General features: G+C 37.6%; 2 protein-coding genes, 1 long non-coding RNA gene and 2 other non-coding genes across 5 annotated transcripts in view; 1 reads left to right on the top strand and 4 right to left on the bottom strand.

Annotated features, from left to right (window-relative positions):
• ssh2b (slingshot protein phosphatase 2b) overlaps positions 1 to 10,402 on the bottom strand; it is a 33,396-nt gene extending 22,994 nt beyond the window's left edge. Inside the window, exons 1-2 of the mRNA XM_026938575.3 lie at positions 10,194 to 10,402; positions 5,469 to 5,512 (exon numbers count right to left, since the gene is read on the bottom strand). Coding sequence (XP_026794376.2) covers positions 5,469 to 5,512; positions 10,194 to 10,256 — 107 coding nt within the window. The 5' untranslated portion in view covers positions 10,257 to 10,402. The remainder of the gene's footprint in view (positions 1 to 5,468; positions 5,513 to 10,193) is intronic.
• A 2,553-nt stretch (positions 10,403 to 12,955) lies between these two features.
• On the top strand, positions 12,956 to 18,748 carry nsrp1 (nuclear speckle splicing regulatory protein 1). Its single transcript, XM_026938414.3, has 7 exons — positions 12,956 to 13,020; positions 14,539 to 14,626; positions 14,724 to 14,780; positions 15,035 to 15,163; positions 15,286 to 15,493; positions 16,901 to 17,003; positions 17,468 to 18,748. The coding sequence occupies exons 1-7, from the start codon at positions 12,998 to 13,000 to the stop codon at positions 18,189 to 18,191; spliced, it is 1,332 nt and encodes a 443-aa protein (XP_026794215.3). The 5' UTR covers positions 12,956 to 12,997; the 3' UTR covers positions 18,192 to 18,748.
• Positions 18,749 to 19,207: 459 nt separating this feature from the next.
• On the bottom strand, positions 19,208 to 19,572 carry LOC113541751 (uncharacterized). The gene is made up of 2 exons (XR_003404199.3): positions 19,477 to 19,572; positions 19,208 to 19,373 (listed from the first exon to the last, which is right to left on the bottom strand). It is a non-coding gene; the product is annotated as an uncharacterized LOC113541751 (long non-coding RNA).
• Positions 19,573 to 19,659: 87 nt separating this feature from the next.
• On the bottom strand, positions 19,660 to 19,736 carry LOC113541834 (small nucleolar RNA SNORD65). Its single transcript, XR_003404218.1, has one exon. It is a non-coding gene; the product is annotated as a small nucleolar RNA SNORD65 (small nucleolar RNA).
• A 164-nt stretch (positions 19,737 to 19,900) lies between these two features.
• Positions 19,901 to 19,976, bottom strand: LOC113541829 (small nucleolar RNA SNORD49). Its single transcript, XR_003404213.1, has one exon. It is a non-coding gene; the product is annotated as a small nucleolar RNA SNORD49 (small nucleolar RNA).
• Positions 19,977 to 21,928: the final 1,952 nt, after the last annotated feature.

The following is a 21,928-nucleotide window of genomic DNA, read 5'->3' as shown; positions in this document are numbered from 1 at the left end:
TCCATTGTCCTCATGAGGTCAGAGTGGGGCCGTCCTGAGATCTGGAATTTCACTTAGCATGCAGAGGCTTTAGTCCACATGAACCTAACAAGATGACAGGCCAGATATTTCCCCATGGAGCATAACTGCCCTTGCACATACTCCCATCCCGACTGGCCTGACGAAATCCAAAACCCAGGGTGAAATCCAAGGCCTCTGGAACATTCTGGCTGCATCTTACAAGACAGTGCCATGTCAGTATCAATGAATTTAAACTGTCAAGACACAGGAATATAACAAAACCAGCTGTCTGAAATATAACCACTGACTTCTAATTGAGGCACAGGTATACACACACACACACACACACACAGGTCTGACTATGACCATAAACAATGTCCTGACAACACCACACCTTAGCACACAGGACTTTACATATCACCTGATCACCACACACTAAATATTGACCAGAAGGATTGATCTCTTATTATCTGTACCTTTAATGGAGCCATCCTGGATATGTTGATTTCAGTAATTATTTACTGGACTAGTTAACGTATGACTCTACTAACTAGCTCATGTACACTGTATGACCAAAAGTTTGTGGACACTTCACAATCATATCATATGTGCTTGTTGAACATCCCATTCCAGATTTAGCTCCCTTTTGCTGTTATAATAAGCTCCACTCTTCTGGGAAGGCTTTCCACTAGATTTCGGAGCGTGGCTGTGGGGATTTGTGTTCATTCAGAACATTAGAGAGATCAGATTCTAGTTCATCCCAAAGGTGTTCAGTGGGGTTGAGGTCAGGGCTCTGTGCAGGACACTTGAGTTCTTCCACTCCAACCTTCACACACCACGTCTTCATGGAGCTCGCTTTGTGCACAGGGGCATTGTCATGCTGGAACAGGTTTGGGCTTCTTAGTTCCAGTGAAGGGAAATTGTAATGTTACAGCATACAAAGACATTCTATACAATTGTGTGCTTCAAACTTTGTGGCAACAGGTTGGTGAAGAGCCACATATAAGTGTGTGAGGGTCAGGTGTCCACATACTTACGGCCATATAGTGTATGTTATGAGTCAAGGACTTGATAAATTATAATTCATTTAGCATGGCAATGTTTAATTTCTATGCAGTGGGTTAATAATCAACATGTTTTCATTGAATTTTGTGCATTAGAAAAATCAGAATTCTATGTAATGATTTTTTAAAATATTTTTAACAGATCTACACAATTGTAAAATGCAGAAAATAAAATACTGATTCTACACAATTAACCATTTAGTTTAAAGTTTTAGAACGTGTTGTCATGGTTTGGAAAGGAAAAAAAGGAAAGTATGTGCCCTAAAACAATAGCTTAGTCTCCAGGAACTGTTCTGCTGAGTGAAAAATGAACTAAATTGAACTATGTTTTTCCCAAACTCATACTCGTGACAGAAGTCATGAATGTGTCAACATTTCAAATGAAGTTCTTAGCGTACTTCAATATCGATGCAGAATGTTGCTCAGTTCTCTGCCTTTGATAAATATCTGTGTAGGTGCTTTCTCTTGGGCAATACAGATACCATTTGAGGTGATGACCTGCATTCCTCATTTCTACATATTGTTAGCCATCTTTGACTTGTCGGACTATATCGTTCATAGTTTCACTGACTGGCATGCTGCAGATTCCCTTGTTCCAGTTGTTTCTGGTAGGCTTGTCACAATTTATGATTATGTAGTTGCCTAATCGCAGTTATTATAATCTACTCATGATTATTTAAGGTGACCATGATTAAACGATAGATTCCACAGGCTTTAACGATACATCGTGACACGATGCATCACGATGCAAAAATGTGATGATGTGCATCATGGAAATGTGCAATACCAGCATTCTTTTAATTATGCATGTAATGCAATTGTACTGTTTGAATACCAATCTGTGCAACACACAGAGTTAAAATATAAAACACTGGTCATGTGATCAAGTTCTTTTGTGGTGAGCCTGCGAGATCATCTGTACTTGTGAAATGACCGATATCCCAATAGCTCCGGATTGCAGGGACCAATAAGCCACGACCAGATTATAATTGTTAAAAAACTTTTCAGTAGCTTTCAAAAAACACCATCCCTACTCCTCTGTGATCTATGCTGCCCAAGAAAGAGGCCATGGAATACGGGCGTTTTAGCCGACTTTGGAGCTCTATTTGTGCAGCTCACTTTGTTTCAGTCGATCATTTTCAAAATCCCTGGGTCAGACACTTTGTTTATTTGCTCAAATTTTTGGGGTGAATTTATAAATATATTTATTTATTTTTAAGATATGGTGAACCTGTAGTACATTTTGTTTACAATATTAAACTACTGTTCTTATGGACTGTTTATTATATAAAGATATTTTTACTTTTCAGTCACAATTTGTCATCTTTCAAATTTTTTTCACATTTTCTGAGAATAGAATTGAATAGAATAGTGAACACAGTATTGTGAATCAAATCAAACTGTGACCAGAGTGTATCACTACACCCTTAATGTCTATATAAATATACAGAATGTAGTTGGCAAATACAATGTCCAAATTAGTTCATTAGTATAATCGACTTGCTAGCTACATTATGATATTTCAATCATCATTCTTGATTACGAACTTTTATGAAAACACAGTATGTTGTTCACTAGTAAATTCAAAACTGTAATCATTCTCAAATCGCTGTGGTATAAGAGGAAACAAACACTTCAAGATGTGCTGTTGTAGGAAAATAATCCATAGTATTTCCGCAGTATATAACAGTAACTCCACTTCATGTCGGGCCGCATCACACCACTTCGTCGTTGACTACCTTCCTATAACCACAACCACTGCAATTCTTACAGTCTAGAAAGCAAAACGAAATTCTCACACTAATGTTATGCTTATAAGAATAGTATAAAGAGAAATAAAAAAACAATTAAATTGGTGACAGCAATAATTTATATGGGAATTAATCATCAGCCTAAAGGGCTAGCTTCTGGAATTGGAATTGTTACTGTGCCACCTGTATTGATGTATTGCCACCTTTAACAGCTCTATATTACGACTGGATTCTGATGAAAGGGTCTGATAAAGGAATATATCTAAATATTAGCAATTATATGTAAATACATTAACATGTAAGACAACTTATATTGAGATCAAGACATTTCTTAAGCGCCTAATATTAAGGTTTGTGAAGTAAAATACTTTCAGATGATGCCACTGAACAAATGGTGCCACTACTAAATATTCAAAATCATTAACATTAGCAAAATACATCTTGAGGACGTGAAAATCAAACAGTAAAGAGAACATTCGTAAGTGCGGCCATTTCCAATGTAAAGCTGCACTGGAATGTATTTACATGTCTTATTGTGTCCTCTGGGTGGAGCAGCAAAAAAAGCAACGCTCAGTACACTGTTGCTCCTGACCTAGTGACCACTGAAGAAAACCTTTACGCCACACATGCAAAAAATGTACGAAAAAAGAGTGCGTTGCGTGACGCAGGTTACAAATTGCAAGTGCATGGAAAGAGAAGAAAATGCCACGAGCCAAGGTTAGCGTTGCTGTTACATCAAAATGTTAAGCTTCAATATCATTCTCAAATGATATTAACAGTCAGGAAATGATGTCTCGACGCAGACAAGGACACAGAGATGCAGGAAATTTTTCACCTTCATCTCTAAATTTAGTCTCTAAATAACTTAAAGAAATGGAGAAATGGCTTCTGTCTACTGTCTACACCTTTTCTTCCATGGATGAAGAACTGGTTGGTGTGCCAAAGAATCAGTACAGGAAAGAAACACATTGTAGTGAGATTCAAGAAAAGCACCAAGAAAATATTCAAATATCTGATGGTGAGGTCACTGAACCAAGGACACTTTCGAAATCCGGCAGGAAAAACACAGTAATCAAATTCTCTTGGGCTGCGTGGGTTAACTCGGAAGTGGGAGGTCTGAACTACGCTGATTCGCTGGCATGTTCGAGCTACTATGTGGCGAAAAAAAAAAAAACATGGATGCCTCTGTGGCAGCGTGTGGTTTGTTAGCAACAAGCTAGCATTACTGAACATGAGTTTAGGATGTATTTATCTTCTCAAAATAGCAAACTGTATAGTCAGTGTTATAGATTTATGAAATAATTAATGTGTGTGTGTTGATTGATCTTAATTAAATTCTACTATAAACTCTTTTAAAGTAGTGAAGTGATATTTACTGATGAAAGTGTGAGCGGCCATATTGTCATGACGTCATTCCTTCCTAAGTACGAATTCCAAATTAAAGAGGAATTTTTGTAGTCGGAAATTCCGAGTTAGGAGATTTAGTCGAACGCGGAATTACCCGCGATGGAACTGGGGTGAATTCTCCCGTCTTGTACCCAATGTTCCCAGGATCCGCCGTGACCCTGACCAGGCTAAAGCGCTTACTGAAGATGGATGAATAAATATCTTAGAAGGCTATAACAGCAAGAAAAAAAAATTCAGATGTGCCCTAATGAGATATCTACTCCTCTATACTGATTACTGTTTAATGCACTTTGCGTTATTTATTGATTGTTTCACAATATGGAATTATTAAAAAAAAAAAAAAAAAGATTTTCTACTCATTCCGTTCAAATTTCCAGATCTGCTAAGAGCAATATCAAAAACTGTTTATTGATTTGTAGATAAAAAAAAATAAAATAACAGAGAATCCTGTCAGGTATTCACCAGTACTGGTCACATACACATTACTAATAAAAATTCCTAAAAGTTTCCTTTTCCACCCTTTTCAAACACATAGCGTCTCACTTCAGCTGTCTAAAACTGATTTCTCAAGAAGACAACTGCATTGCAATGAACGCATGCTAAAACACTGAACCGTAAATTATACGTAAACAGCACGGGGCAGGAAATTCTCAATTAACACCAGTCTGAGGAAACCTGAGTCAAGGCCGAGACTGGTCGGACTCGCTTGCTCAGTATAAGGCGATACAGGAGGGAAGCACTGAAGTGTGATGTCAACACAACACAATACAGATGCTCGAACATAATACATCGAACATAATGCACCGGGAGGCCACGTCATAAACAAACACACTTGCTGTGGACGTCTCTGCAGTTCAGGAAAGAAGTCTGATGCCTGGTGGCACAAGAACACACCCCGAAAACCAGACAACAACATCGTACCAGGTTTCCTCCACAGTTAAAAAAAAAAAACAGTATTGTAGACTTAGGACCTGATTTTTTAAGATATTATTATTTCATTTCTTTTTTTTTTTTTTAACAAAAGCTTCATGTTCTACTGAGAAGGTTTCTGACCCTGGTCACATTATCCACTGTCAGGAACCTGGAAGAACCCTAAATTATAGCGCAGGAAGTTAAAACGCAACAAGATGCAAAGCATCTGGTGCTCGTAGAAGGAGAACTTTCTGCTCCTGGCAGTTTTATATAGAATTATTGAGTACATCTGGGGGGGAAAAGCTGGCAAAGAAGGTGAGAGATTTTTTTGTACCTTCTGGGCTGAGATCGGCGATCATCTTCCCCGCTGCCAGACTCCTGATTGAAAGAGAAAAGAGCAATTAAAACCAGACATTATTTTAATAATATTAAAAACAGGACCTTTAACAAAACACCTAGGGGAAGCGCTCATCTTCAGTGGTTTGATTCATAACATGTATGTTACAAGCTCGTTGCTAGTCACATAGCTTTTAACATCTGAATAAAGCATTACAAAAAGCAGAAAAGGGATTTATTCATCGTATAGCTCATGTATCTGAAATTTTATGCTTATGACTATCACGTGAACGCTAATTACTCGTGACTATTGCCTGTTCGTTTTTGTTAACGAGGCGACGTAATGGAAAAGTTTCCTCGTATGCTTTTGCTGTTTATAGAAATAAAGAACACAGACGTCCTGGCTGATTTCCAAAACCTTTCAAAGCTCACTGCGACTCTGCTTTGCATGAAACTCTATTTGCATCCAAAGTCATGTGGGAACGGCCAGAGAGTCTGCACCTGAAAGGGTTCGCGCCTGACCTCCTGCACTCCTGAAACCTTTGTCTCGGGTGCAGATAAGCACTCAGACTCATTAAGACACACACACGGAATTATCCGAATGGACAGATAGTATTCGGAAGATACACAACAGCAGGAAGTTGCCGTATTTGTCAATCACGACTGGACTGAATTTACAGTTCAGGCTGTAAATATCATACATACTTTAATAATAATAATAATAATAATAAAAAAAAACTTCAGAGACAAACCAACTTTCCTGGATGTAGGACCTAGACTGCATTACCAAAACATCTGTAAACTTTATTTATAGCGCATTTATCTGACATTGGGTATAGCAAATAAAATCAATGCTCACTTGCAGAATTGTTTAAATTTGTCAGTTGAAATACGTACATACATCACTTTTAGCAGAATATTGTATTACTTCCCATTTAACGTACGTATCTCGACCTTTCATCGTAAAACAACTCAAATAAATGCTTTCACAGCATCACATCTTTCACATTATGACTCTTACATCGTCTTAATACAGTACGTTCTAATGAAGGCTATATCATGCGGTCTTAGAAACAGATTACGGGGATTTGATCAATCAATATTTCCAATAAACAGGGCTTATTTGCTATTTTAATACCTAACACTTAACACGTGTCTGTTATACTCATCTACTACAATGGACTAAGAATTCATAACTCGTATATTAGCGAAAGCTTTTGGCTTGGAAATGATACACATGGTCAGAGTGCACTCTGGTTTATTACTAGCTTGTAGTATAATTAAAAAAAAAAAAATGAAATGTTGGTGGACAAGTACTTTGCTTTACGTTATGCAACACACACAGATTTACGAAGCTCTAAATAACAAACTACGAATGAATACTAGAAAATGTTTTCGACACTATTACAGCAGCGTAACACTAATACCCCTTTACCCCCCTTCCCCCCGCTTCCCGATACTGGAATGCTGTCTGTTGAGTATATTAAACCATATGTACCTCGCTGCTGAAAGAACAAATGTTTGGTATGTAGTAGCCTCAAGCACCAAGCAGTGCCAGACTTAACCTAGTGCTTTGCATTATGGAAATTGGTCAACCTTTGAAATTAATCTTCGCTGCAGTCGTTTTATTCCAATCTATGTGTTTTATACTAATCCCAGTATTTTGCTTTATTAAAATTTAGTCAAACTCTGGGATTAATCTACGTCCCAAAATGTTCTTCTGGTTTTGTGTGGGGAAAAAGTAGAAAGCGCCAAACGTAACACAATGCTGAGTGTAATAAACAAAAAAAAAAAAGTTTATGGGTTCGGTACTGCTTATTATTCATGTTCAGCACATCAGGCAAAGGTCAGCTGACTTTCCAGGGTGGGGCCAAAGTGAGGGCAAAGTAGACTTTTATTCAAGTCTTGGTACGCAGGTAAGTCGGGAAAGCTGAGCCTTACGCAACAAATCTCAAAGACAATTTCACAGCCAAACCATCTCTCTGACATCACAACCCGGAAATGCGGCCGGTTACTGGAGCAGGCTATAAAACTTCAGGTTCATTTTGAAATACGTTTGCGCTCTACATGAAAAATTTGCCATCGGGTAGCCCTTCCACTGTTAGAAAACTACAGCCTGCCCATTTTCAAGAATATTATAACTACTGAAATATGTACAATCTATGCAATTTATCTGAGCCATTTGAGTTTTTCATTCCTGAACTGTCCACTCACAGAACCCAAAGTAGTTACACTGTGTTAAAATGTACACTCAAAGTGTACACCTTCTCTATCATATCGACATCACATTTCTCTATTTTACTATAATTAGCCTTAAAGTTGATTTTGTTTATACTTTTTTCAAGTTCTTGAGCTTGGATAAAATCTTTCAGTTGAAGAAACCAATCAGTTAGGCTTGTAACTATAATAACTAAACAGTTATAACAGCTTTTGCACACGATAACTATCTTCACCCATCACCTCATAAAAAAAGAAAGAAACAAACAAACAACAATACAGTTACAGTTCCCTTGCCGACACGGTCTGTTTCCCTGGATTTGTTTGTTATCAGTTCTTGTTTTATTTGTAGATTTTTTTGGGGAAGCATGGTTTGGGCGTTTATAGTCGTGAGGATAAACTCCCCATCAACACTAGTGGTAGAAATTGCTTATGGACTCATGCATTTATATAAACTCATAACTATAATATAATTAAATATTACTATAATATAACTATAACATAATTAAATATTAACAACTTTGGCAATTGTCAGTGATCCTCATCAACGACTTACAGAAAGAAAGAAAGAAAGAAAGAAAGAAACTAAACTAAACTAAACTAAACTAAACTAAACAAAAACTAACAAACACGCACCAAACAAAAAAAACATAAACAAATAAAAATAAAATGACAGGCCCCTTGCCTGCACTGTCTGTTTCTCTTATTTTGTTTTTATAACTATAATAACTATAATAAATAGCTACAACTTTGGCAGCTGACAGAGATATCCATCAATGACTTGCATCTAAGAAACATACAAACTAACTAAAACAAAAAAACAAAAAACTAACAAACATATGCACCAAACAAACAGGAAAAAACACCCAAACACAAACAAAAATAAAATGATAGGCCCCTTGCCTCCACAATCCGTTTCCATGAATCTGCTTTTTTGTTGTTGGGTTTTGTTTAAGCTGTAGTTTTTTTTTGTTTTTTTTGTTTTTTTTGCAGGAAGCATGATTTAAATGTTTATTGTTGGTAGAAAAATAATGAATTCATGTCATTTGTAAATCCTTATAACTATAATATCTCTACTAAATAGCTTCAACAACTTTGGCAGCTGGCAGTGATCTCCTCCTATCACCTCATTAAAAAACAAACTAGCTCACTAAAACAAACAAAAACCAACCAACAAACACAACAAACCAAACAAAATCCAACCAAATAAGCAAATGAAACAAGGGCAGGTCCCTTTTTTTTATCAGTTCTTATTTTATTTATAAATTGCTTTTTGGGGGAGCATGAGCAGGATGTTTATCGTCGCGAGGATAAACTCTCCATCAACACTACGGCAGAAATAGCTATGGACTCATGCATTTTGTATAACTCTATAACTATAATAAATAATAAATAAAACAACTTTGGTAGCTGATAGTGATCTCCACCAATCGTCACGTTAAAAAAAAGAAACAAACTAACTAACTAAAACAAACCAAACAACTAAATGAAGCAATCAAACAAAAATAAAATAAAATGGCAGGCCTCTTGCTTGCACGATCTGTTTCCCGGAATTCGTTTTCTTCTTCTCGGTTCTTGTTTTATTTGTATTTTGCTTTTTGGGGAAGCATGATTTGAGTGTTTATGGTTGTGAGGAGAAACCAACAACACGTCACGTCAACACTATGGCAGAAATAGCTATGGATTCATGCATTTTGTATAACCTCCTGTTTTCCATTTAGTCTGAGAACTTCACCCGAGCGCTCATTCAGTTTTAATTAGGAAATGTGGGCCACACTGATATCTCAAACTAATGACACCAAATCTCCCGGCTGTCTAACATCTCTGTATAGGAAGCATGTCAGCTATTTCCTTTGCAAGCTCAGTCTGTTTTGTGTGTTGTCTCATTGAGCTTTTCCTCTCTTTACTCACGGTACTGGATGTGGGTCTTTCCCTTTGTGCTTCTCACAGGCTAAAACATCAGTTAATCCTAGTAGGTGTGATTTTTTTTTTTTTAGGAGTTAGTTATAAAATACACAGGCTTGTCTGGGCCTGGTCTTTCAAAAGCCCCAGTGTCATTCATATGCTGTGTTACAACACTTATAAGACACACAGGCTCTCCTGAAACACGTTATGTAATACATTACTTAAACCTCATTCACAGAATAACTGGGGTGTAATGGTGCAAATGCGTGTGTGTGTGTGTGTGTGTGTGTGTGTTAGACATTAAACTGCCTCTAATGTAGCCTCACTCGGTGTAACACCGTTTCCAGTGTCTCTCTGACATTCAACCTGTTCCTAAAAAACCCAAACATTTACATTAAACACTATAAAATGATCTATAAAGCTTCACTTCCCAGCAACAATGTAATTCCAAACCAATATTTTTGCGCATGCGTGTTGCTCAGACATAAAGGACTGTAGAGAGAAAAAAAAACCCAGCGGAAATGAGCCCAAAAAGCTGCCGCCGACACGATGGAAGGTGTCGGGGCTAAAAAGACGACAGAAAAAGACGAGAATTACTCACCGAAACGCAAGGGCTGGATGTTGCGCTCGGAGTAGGCGACCTCTGGACTGTTACCAACGCCATTCAGGCTCCGGGAAACGGATACCTGAGGGAAACTGGCGACGCCGAGACGGACATAATTGTGTCAGAAGAGAAATCAGCTGCGAGCGGATCCAGCTCGTCCGTTGCTACTTGCTCGGTCGCTTCCTCTGTGCGGACGATCTGCGCATGCGCCGAGCCGCCAGCTGTCAAACCTCAGTGGCCTAGCTAACCAGTATGAACATGTTTTCCCATGAAGATATTTAAAAAGAAAAAAAAAGGGTGGAAATTTGACATTCTCATGAACCTATATGACAAAGACATGCATTTTTTTTTAATCATATTGTTTTAGGATGTAGTTTTTTTTTTTTTTTAGCCAGAGACTCAATAAAACATGCACAATGCCCTTATGACCCTAATTATGATCCAACTATTCAAATATCAAGCCCAGTATTCAAATATGCAGTATCTTGTGTATTTATTGGAGCCATGATGCATTGAGGTTTATATAAGGACATTTACAACTTCCCAAAACACACACACACACACACACACACACACACACACACATATTGGTATTCTTAGGAAGTTTCCCCTGCCATCATTTTAAACACATTCTCATTATTCAAGAAAGCAGGATATTTTACTTAAAACTAAAATAAACCATAGCTATAACACATAGTTGATATTAGTTAATAGTAGTTGATAGTGATTTCCGCTGTCGTCCTGTCACTGACAAAATCTGGGACTGCATTTTGAGAAAAAAATGTTGTTGTTTTGTTGTTGTTGTTGTTTTTTTTTTAAATTGGAATGTGGATGTGAAAATATAACATTGTCTCTATGATCACTGAAGAATGATTCATTTCTGCTACAAAACACTCACTTGACATGAGTAATGTACATTTGTAGACTGTCCACCACAAAATTAATAAATAAATCAAATGAAATCAAATCACTTACTGCTGTCTTCCTTTGGTCCAGCACCAAATTTAACGTAATGTCTTTCTGTCTTTAACGGCAGAAATCACAACTCGTTTGTCTCTGAACACTCAGCTGTCTATCCATCCATCCTGAGCTACTCTTTCTAAGTAGGAAAGCATTTACAATATACATATTAATAAAATTATTCAAATGATATTATTATATTCTCAGCTGCATAGATGCTAAAAAAACAACGTTTGCACACATTTTCATATAACAAGATAAGAATAAGATAGATAAGCTAAGAAGTCAGGAAATATTGTGAACCATTTGTAATTCAGAGATTCTCTTAAAAATGTGATTTGATCATCATGTAACTCTTAATAATAAATACATAGGCCTACAGTCTGATTTAACACACACACACCAGGGTTTACATGTGAACCTCTTGGACAATGACTTCCTGAGAAGAATCAGGTGTTCAAATCATATTCAATTACCTTTCTGTTCTTTCTATTCAAACACATAGCTAGATCTGAAGAAATCCCAGAGCATCACGGACGTTTTTGTAGCTCCTAGGATTAGAAAAGCATACAAGAGAATTTTTCTTGCAACTTCATCAGTGCATAATTGAGCAGATCATGGTGATGCCAATCAATGCATCTTTTATACTTTATAATTTCAGCGTTCATGATTATATCATAATACGAGGCTTTTCAGAAAATTGTATAGCCGAATGGCAGGACATCTATTTGCAATCTAAAACTGAAAAGAAGTTGAGTGATGCAATGTACCACAGCTGTTCAAACATAGGTTTTATAATTTAAAATGACTAAATCAGTGTCTTGACCCCAGTGAAATGTTTTGAAATGGTTTGACACAGGATGTTTAAAACCTAAAAGGCTGGACAAGTTAGAGACTGAAGAACAGAATGTACTTAGTGAGAGGTTAAATGAGTGTGATTGTTTGAACCAGTAACAAAACCCCTTACAAACAATGACCATAGTTTATAATAATTTTATTATATTGTAATTGTACCACACATATATACTAGTCATGTAAAACTATTATATAACTCTCCTTTTACTGTGGTATGTCATAGTAACTGTGATTAATCTACATTAACTCATAATACTCCCATTGTTTTACTTGCTTTATCATAACTCTATGTATCATATATTTATACTGTGAGGGTCTTCCAGTTTTAGAGAAATAAATAGACAAATGAAATTTTTTTTTATATATATAAAGAGATTACAGATTGTGTTAAGATTGTCTTTAGACAACATTTATTACTGCTTGAATGTAGAACAAGCTGTCATGTTTTAGGTGATTTCCATAAAAAAAAATTGCAAACCTTGTATATTTTTGTATAAGGCTCTATTACACCCTCTTTTTAATTATTTTATACATGTTTGTGTCCTATACAAACCAACATTTAGACAATATCTGACATGAAATTACTTCAAAACGTGATTCATTTTACAACATAGAGAACTATCGCCATCTGCTGGCACTATTTCCAATTAAACACTATTATACACTATATATTATCAACAAGTTACAGGCAAATTAAATACAATTAAATATTAAAATTGAAAATGTATTATTATTATTATTGAGTTTGCGTAAAGTGTTTATGTTCAAATACACGGTTCAATCATAATTCAAACCTTTGATTATGCCTGACACTTTCACAACTATATTTCAAAGCGTGGACCTTAATAGAAAAGCTATTTCTAATTCAATGGCAAAATTATTAATTGTTTTTATTGATATTTTAATTGTAAAATGCCTAAAACATTTCTTTCAAATCATGTATTAGTGGCGAATCTGCGCTCACATGAGCTAAAAAAAAAAACAAGATGGCGGCCTCCGGTGGTAAACAGTAAGTACCGTAAACGTAAAGTAATGCAGAATTTTATTCGCAGTGTTTTAAGTGTATTAGCAGTTTACATACGTGTGTAATGTCAGTTGCATTCGTATACTCTTAAGCTAATTATTGACCACAACATAATCGTTCGCTTATAACTGGATATAGCGATAGCCAAAATGGCTAGCTAGTTAGCTAGCAAAGCCTAACCAAACACCATAGCAAGCGTAATGTTAGCTGCGCGTGTTAGCTAGCTAAACCGTGCTTTACTAAGACTAGCTGAGTAACTATATACATTGTTTAGGTTAACTGCCTTCACGTTTTAGTGCTTTATTTTATTTACGGCTGTTGAACACAAAAAGTGTTTGTTAGTCATCTACAACCAAATGCAAGTAGTCCAGACAAATTCTTAAACTGTGAAAATTTCCACAGACCCCTCAGTACAGATACACTATACACTATATGCCCAAACGTATGTGGACACCTGACCCTCAGACTCATATGTGGTTCTTCCTTAAACTGTTGCCACAAAGTCTGGAAGCACACAATTGCATAGAATGTCTTTGTATGCTGTAGTGTTACAGTTTCCCTTCACCAGAGCTAAGAGGCTCAAACCTGTTCCAGCATGACAATACCCCTGTGCACAAAGCGAGCTCCATGAAGACATGGTGTGTGAAGGTTGGAGTGGAAGAACTCGAGTGTCCTGCACAGAGCCCTGACCTCAACCCCACTGAACACCTTTGGGATGAACTGAAACACCGACTGCACCCCAGAAATCAGCGCCTGACCTTACTAATGTTTTTAAGGTTGAATGAACACAAATCCCCACAGCCACGCTCCAAAATCTAGTGGAAAGCTTCCCAGAAGTGTGGAGCTTATTATAACAGCAAAAGGGAATAAATCTGGAATGAGTGTGATGGTCAGGGTCCACAGTCGTTGGCTATATAGTGTATATTTTGTGAAACATTCGAATATTAGGCTCATTAGGGCATTCACATGTATATATTAACAGTCTGGCTCTGTATTTCAGAACATTTCACTGACAGATCACATTAGGCAGGCCCAAACAACATATCTAGAGAACTACTTGTTTTTTGAGTTTTTGATCACATGCCTAGATAGTAGAGTAGAGAGCTTTTCTTGTCGTTCTATCCTTGAACAAGAAAACAGTGGAACTGAATCCTTGTTGCAGTATTTTGCAGAAAAGTGACAGCAGTGCAGGACAAGATCACCGCTGGGCACCATGTAGTGCAGATTAGGAACCGCTACAGTACAAACAAGACAATAAATACACACAGAGCTGTGCAAGCAGACCTGCTGTAATAAATACAGTGTGGCACGTACAGTCCATACAGTAAACATGCGCACTGTGACTGGAATGGAGAGCTGTGGGTAAAGTCTCATTGCTACAACTACCAGCATAGCAGTAACTGTGTAAATGTCTGTTGTGCTGTATCTGTATGGGAAGGATGCAAAGGGTGTGTTGTGTTAAAAGGTGTGCGTTGTAATATATGTAGTGGATTTGTTTTTCAGGTATGGGCTCATTATACCACAGAAGAGTGCTTCAAAATCAGCCCCCCTCTCACGACCTTCTATTTTCGGAGATGACTCTGACGATGAAGTAATAATACCTACATCATTCCTCATTCCTTCCCTCGTATATTGCTTTGATCCAGTATCCTGACTGTGCATTAACATTGTTCTTAACTCATTCCCAGACGTCTGTTGGTGAGAGTTTGCAAAAGGAGGCAATCAAAAAAAAGATGATGAAGCAGGTAAAAACACTAGAGTGGATCACTGGTTCCTAGCACAAGTCCTGTATTGCAGATTCGAGTGTTTTCCTGCTCTAACACACCCACTTTAGCTGTTGCAGGGTTGTTGATTAGTTGAATTGGGTGTGTCAGAACTAGGAAAACTATAAAATGTGCAGGACAGGGGGTTCTCCAGGACCAGGGTTGGGAACATGTTGAATAGATAAAGCGTCCTGTCATGGTACGGTGCGTATTAATGCGTTACAAACTCGTTACAGACACGACTCGAGATGCAGAAGGCTCTGGAAGAGGACAGCAGTGTTTATGAGTATGACAACGTGTACGATGACATCCAGAAGCAAAGACTGGAGAGCAGTAAGAAGCTGCTGGGAGGCACTGACAGAAAGGTGTGTTTTATTCAGATAATTCAGTCTGTATTTAATGTTTAATATAGTAAGTTGTGCATTTGTTTAAAGCATTTCCACACTTTAATCTGGAACGAGACACCGCAAAACTTTTCTCCTTTTAGCCCAAGTACATAAACCAGCTAATGCGTGCTGTAGAAGAAAGGAAGAAGGAGCAAGAGCGGCGCGATGACAGAAAGATCCAGAAGGAGAGAGAGGCAGAGGGGGAAAAGTTTGCTGATAAAGAAGCATATGTAACCTCAGCCTACAGGCAGAAGCTCAAAGAGCGCCAGGAAGAGCTAGAGAGAGAGAGGAGAACAGCAGAGCTAGAGGGTAAGATTTTTCAAGAGCTTTTCATAGTGTTTTAAAGAAGTTAGTGCCCTTTTTTTTTTTTTTTTTTTTTTTTAAAGAAAACAACTGCTGGACCTGAATGTGTAGTTAAAGTGATACTTCAGATAGAAATGCACAAAGTTTTTCAATTTACCCTAAATGTAATCAGTCACCCAGGGCATATCGGATGTCTTTTAAAGTTTAGAGACTAACATAGTAAACAAGGGAAGCTTAGAGCCATTTGTACATCAAATAGAAGTAGACAATATTTAAAAATAAATAAATAAATGCAAAAGGCAAAAAAGGTGGCTCTGTCGCTGGCATGGCTTGGGTCTCCTTGTCCTCTTAGAGGGAAGCATCACTGCAAATCAGTATGAAGTTATACTAACTGATCACCTTTATCCTGTGGAGAAACATTTAAGTAACACTTTATGCTTTAAGGAATACATATAAGGGGTTAATTAAGGTTTTATTATCGGGTCAATAAAGCTAAGATTAAAAGGTTTATTCACTATGTATTAGACTTTATTCATAATGACCTGCACTGCTACTTAATTAGAGATCTGTTATGCAAACATGATTAATAATTGTATTATTAGTTGTGATAATACACATTTTAGACACTTAATTAAAACCTTGTTATAGAAATAAATATTAAGAACAAATTAATAACCTAAATTCACATTTTATTCTGTATAAATTCTGACTTCATTCTGTATGTAAGACTTTGGGTTCTAGGTACCGTCAAGTGACTGCAGACCTTGAAAACATCTTACTTACTTAGTCTCTAATTACTGATAAGTAAAAATTTAATGTATTATATATAAAAGTATTAGTAACTTCTTTGGCTTTTATTAGCTCTTAATGCGATCAAATACAGTCACATGATGCTACTTAGAACCTAAAAAGCTAACAAGGGCTTTAAGGACATTAATTCATGCCCAATAGTTTGTATTAAAGGCACAATAGTCCACAAATACTTACTTGCACAAATAACCTGAAAGATATGGTATGTAGAACATGATTAAAAAAAAAACAACGATGCGTTAGCAGAAGTTTATTAAGTCGCTGAGAAAATCTGTTTGGAAAACTGACTTCCGGTCCAGAATGCTTGTGTGTTTTTGGATGCCCCTCCTGTCAGACACTATATGGCCACTTAAGATCCTGGGAGTGGAGCTTTGTGAACAAGAGCGGGAATCATTCAAATGTCAAACCCACTTAATCTGGGGGGAAAAAAAAGGACTTACCCAAATGCACCTTAATAGAGTCTAATATATCGCTGAAAAGAAACATTAGGAGTGATCTGTAAAAATAGACCATAAACATCACGTGGTGATGAGGACAAAGAAGGACTGACTTGGTGGAAACTTTATTTATTTATTTATTTATTTATTTATTTTTAATCCCCAGCTGCCTTGGATGTGAAGAAGCAGAAGGATTTGAGCGGATTTTACCGACACCTTCTGAATCAAACAGTAGGAGAAGAGCCTCTTCCTGATCGTAGCGCTGACAGGTAAGAATGTAGATAAGATACAGGAAACCTCGATGACGCATTAGCCGCTGGCGCTAAGTACTTTGGCACGTCTACGCCCTTGCCAGATGAGCAGAAGTGAGATTTGTTTGCAAGCCTGATGGAGAGATTCAGGTCTATCCTGGTAAAACTGGCTGTAGCTCGCTAGAACTGATTTGCACCAAATTTGCATTGGTGCAGGCAATCACCGGCCACTTTAATAGGAACACTTGCTGACATATCCACTCAGCTAATCATGTGATAGCAGTGCAGTGAATGAAATTATGCAGATACAGACTGCACAACTACACAACCTGCACAGCTCTGTTACTGACTGATGATATTAATCACCATTGAAGCCAATATTGCACGATTTTACACTTTATGATGTGCTGTATGTGATGATTGCCATGTTGAGGATGTGTTTCTTGGCAGTCATTCCTCTAATAACCTTCTGAAACTTTCAGGCGAGATAAATCAAAGTCCCCGGTTAAAACCTCGCCATCCCGAGCAAACGACAGTGAGGCAGAATCTAACGAGGAGCAGAGTTCTTCTAAAGCAGAGTTCAGTAAAAGCAGCACCAACAGCAGCCACTCCAAACGGCAGTACCGCCAGCGGTCTCCTTCCTCCGGCAGTGAAGACGAAAGAAAGAAGGAGAAGAAACGAGAGAAAGAGAAACGCAGTCACAGAGAGAGAGAGAGAGCCCGCTCGAGGGACAGAGAAAGAGAAGACAAGCACGGCCACCAGAAAGAGGACAGGGACGGACCCCGGAAAGAAAACCGCGACCACGTGAGGGAGAAGGATCGACACCGGGAGAGGGACGGAGACAGAGGGCGAGAAAGAAGGGATAGAGATAAAGACAGAGAAACAGAAGACAAACATGGCAAGAAGAACAGAGCAGACGGTGAGCAGGACAGACACAGAGATAGAGAATACCACAGAAACGATGACAAAAAGGAACGAGAGAAGAAGGCGCAAGGAGACAGGAAAGAGAAAGAGAAAGACTCGCAGGTTCAGCAAGACAAGGACACACAGGCTGAAAATGGTGCTCAAGCCAAAGCAGCTCAAGAGCCCAGCAAATTTGCGAAACGCAGCAGTGAACAGACTGTGAGCTCGGCCAGAGAGAGATATCTGGCCCGACAGATGGCTCGCTCGGCTGTGAAGACCTACGTCGAAAAAGAAGATGAATAACGGGTATACGCTAAGCAGGGACTTCACTTAGAGATATTTGGATGTTAGTAGAGGACGACTGAAAAAAGACGAACATATCAAAACACAATTGCTAAAACGTTCTTGTAAAGATCACGTTTACACGATTTTCCAGATATAATAAATCAGCTAAGACATGTTTCTTCGCTTTTTTTTTTTTAGGGCTAATATAGCTCACAAGTAACAGATGTCTCTTACTCAAACTTTTCTATAAATACATACCAGTCTTTATGTTAACTGCTATAAATGACATCATTAGGATCACTCATTTGTAAATATGTTTTCTTGTAAAATAGCAGATAAAGACTGATGACAAATTTAAGTTTGAAGTGAAATTATATTACATGAAGTTAGTTCTTGTGTGATTTCTGAGCTCATGGCAGAATTTATCCAAATTAGAAGAAACTGAATCTAGCTCACTTTAATATTCATGTTTATTTATCCACTGGAGTGTTCAGATTTAAAGTTAAAATAAATCATTCTGCATCCCAAAACTGTTACTATTCATCTCTGGAGCAATAAAGTTTCTATCCAAATCATTGGGAGCTGTGAAGGACACTTTGTGGTCAATGTTTACAGAAAATATTTGCATCAGATGTCCAGTATGTACATTAGTCTCAGCATCTGTGAAAAACTAAAGCCAAATCACTCGCTACAATTGGCCTAAGTGGAAAATGCAGACATAAAACTGAATTGATTGTCCTGGGGGTTTGTGAAAATTTCAATAAACTATTTTGTCATGGAGACTGTCCCCATTATATCTTATACTTGTAAATGTCTAGGAAGAGTACTGTGTGTAACTGAGCAAGGACCCTCAATTCTTTTACCACTTATATTGACAATACTATAAATTGAAAATGCAATATTCCCCACAAATCCCATCATATTGTAGCTCATTTTAGCCTACAATATATATATATCTTTTAAAACTTTGAAAAAAGTAAGAAAATCCCACTTAATGCAAAGACAATGCCTCAGACAAATGCAAAGACAAGACCTCAACTTTAAGATTTTATTTAGCAAAAAAAAAACAAAAACAATCAGGTTTTGATCATCATATTATACACTTTCTCAAGCAGCATCACTGGACAGTCTTGATTCCTGCGTTGGTTGTGGAAGTCAAGTTCTGTATCTCCATCTCTGCCACATCAGACCCATTATCTGCTGTGGATAGAAGGGCAAAAATATTAATGGAAATAAGTAAACCATTAAAAACCTACTTATTGAGTTTTAATGAAAGCTCAAAGCCAGAAGTTTGAATGTTTACCAGTGGACGGTGTGAAGACTTTGTAGTCTGACCTGAACAGTATCAGATCTGTAAATACTTTGTCATGGTGCTCAGGTGGTCATTTTAATCCTATAAAAGATGAAATTAAGTGTTAGAGATAGATTATGCATCTTGGGGACCTAATTTTTGGAGTATTTTTAAATAATTCAGCAGGAAGTGCGTGTTCAGAAAACCGATGATCACCACTGAACATTCTGCCGGTAATTCCAGCTCATTTTCAGTTTGTGTTTTCATCATGACACCAGCTGAAGAAATTCAACACACAGTAAGATCACTTGCCTTGTGGACCCCCTGAGCTTCAGCGATGGATCCAAGCACCAGGATGTTCAACCTACAGGACAGACAAAGCTTGTAAGAGCAGAGACAGTGTATGGGTCCACGTGGTACTTTATTCTTTCAGGTCTCTCAGATTAATAGTGAATAAAATCGTCAGTTATCGCATAAGACGGCACTTCCTATTCAAGGTTTTCATCACAGAGACCTTAAAAGTTGCTCAAAAAAGCTTGAAAACTCACCTTGGGCTCCATGATGTGAAGAGGGAAGAGTTAGCCAACAATGTGATCCTCAGTCATAAAGGACTTCTTGCTAGCTAGGCATCATGGCTGTGCATAACAAAACCAGAACCAAATTAACACACAGAACAGCAACACACTTTAGCTATGATCATTCAAGCGCCGCCATTTTGTCTAACATTATATCTGTGTGGAGAAAATATTAGCAACTTGCCTCAGCTTTGCAGCCTCAGGAGCCACGTGGTTCTTCAACATGCGTCCATTAAAGACAAACTAAATCAGCTTGGATTTCCGGGAAAAAGCCCAAAGACGCAGGAGAAGGGGTTCATTAGTAATTTTTTAGCAATAAAGCAACCAGTTTTTGAAACTTTTATCATCTTTAAACACGACTCCCAGCCCTGCTCAGCACAAGAAAGACCGAAGCCGTGCCGCGCGCTGAAATATATTAGAAGCTGAGTGATGACGTTTTACTCATTTTTCGATTACGTCATACACACTTGCGCTCTACGTCTTCGCAACGCTGCTCACTAACTAGCATAGAGCTAAGGAAGTAACATTCAAATTTTTTCTTCAACTCTACCCAACTAAGAAATATATATACTTTTATAATATTTTAAAAAGGCGTCAACATAAATTCTACTTTTTGTAATAAATACTCAGAAATTGCTGAAACATATTTTGCCACTGTACTTGTTTAGCCTCCTAAAAATCTAAAAATACACACACAGAATAAATCTTACAGTAATACAGGCTACATTTGGAGGGAAGATGCCATGTTTTAATTCTTTTAAAAGAGAAATTACATGGTTCAATTCAACCCTCATAAAAAAATTACTCTAAAGGCCTGTAATTTATTCTTATGGAATAATTTTATTTTTTTTATGAAATACTTTACCCCTGTATAAAGATACAGCAGGATGTTTGTACTTGATGAAATTCATTAAAATTAATAATAATAATAATAAATTTTTAAAAAATGGAAAACACACACACACACTTTTTTAATCCGCACTCCACCCACAATGCATTACACTAATAAACATTATTATAAATACAAAGGAAAATACCTTGAACAAGGGCAAATGCATTTAATATTTCTTATCATGAGCTCAATTATAAATCAAACATAAGATTATTCATCCTGTTTTCAGATTTTTTTAGATTTTCTTATTCTATGGGCAGATCATTTTGTTTCCCTCTAGAAATAGACGCTTAAAATTTGAACATTTATGTGGTAGAACAAGCTTGAAATGACTACAGAAAATGTTAGAAATACACTACATAGCCAAAAGTATGTGTATTTGCTCATTCCAAAACCACAGGCATTAACACAAAGTCCATCCCTCCTTTGCTGTAATAATGAGCTCCACTCTTCTGGGAAGGCTTTCCACTAGATTTTGGAGTGTGGCTGTGGGGATTTGTGTTCATTCAGCTACAAGAGCATTAGTGAGATCAGGCACTGATGTCAGGTGAGGAGGTCCAGGGGCGGACTTAGCACTAGGCAAAGGTAGGCAACAGTCTTGGGCCCCCAGAAGCCAAGGGTCCCCTAAAAATGCAAATTATATATATTTTTAATTATTAATGCATTCCTATATTTTGCCTATGGCCCCTAAATCACTATGTCTGCCCTTGAGGAGGTCTGGGGTTCAATCGGTGTTCCAGTTCATCCCAAAGGTGTTCAGTGGGGTTGAGGTCAGGGCTCTGTGCAGGACACTCGAGTTCTTCCACTCCAACCTTCACACACCACGTCTTCATGGAGCTCGCTTTGTGCACAGGGGCATTGACATGCTGGAACAGGTTTGGGCCTCTTAGTTCCAGTGAAGGGAAATGGTAACGTTACAGCATACAAAGATTTTATATACAATTGTGTTCTTTCAACTTTGCGGCAACAGTTTGAGGAAGAACCACATATGGGTGTG

This window comes from Pangasianodon hypophthalmus, chromosome 15 (genome assembly GCF_027358585.1).
Source record: "Pangasianodon hypophthalmus isolate fPanHyp1 chromosome 15, fPanHyp1.pri, whole genome shotgun sequence".
Classification (NCBI taxonomy): domain Eukaryota; kingdom Metazoa; phylum Chordata; class Actinopteri; order Siluriformes; family Pangasiidae; genus Pangasianodon; species Pangasianodon hypophthalmus.
Note: the sequence above shows the minus strand (reverse complement) of the source record. Positions and strands in the feature narration are given on the sequence as shown.

What these genes read in the sequence shown, in the direction of transcription:
- nsrp1 (XM_026938414.3), top strand. Translation starts at nt 12,998, where the DNA reads ATGGCGGCCTCCGGTGGTAAACA. An exon ending in GCGGCCTCCGGTGGTAAACA is followed by an intron (nt 13,021 to 14,538) that starts GTAAGTACCGTA and finishes TTTGTTTTTCAG; the next exon opens with GTATGGGCTCATTATACCAC. An exon ending in AAAAAAAGATGATGAAGCAG is followed by an intron (nt 14,781 to 15,034) that starts GTAAAAACACTA and finishes AACTCGTTACAG; the next exon opens with ACACGACTCGAGATGCAGAA.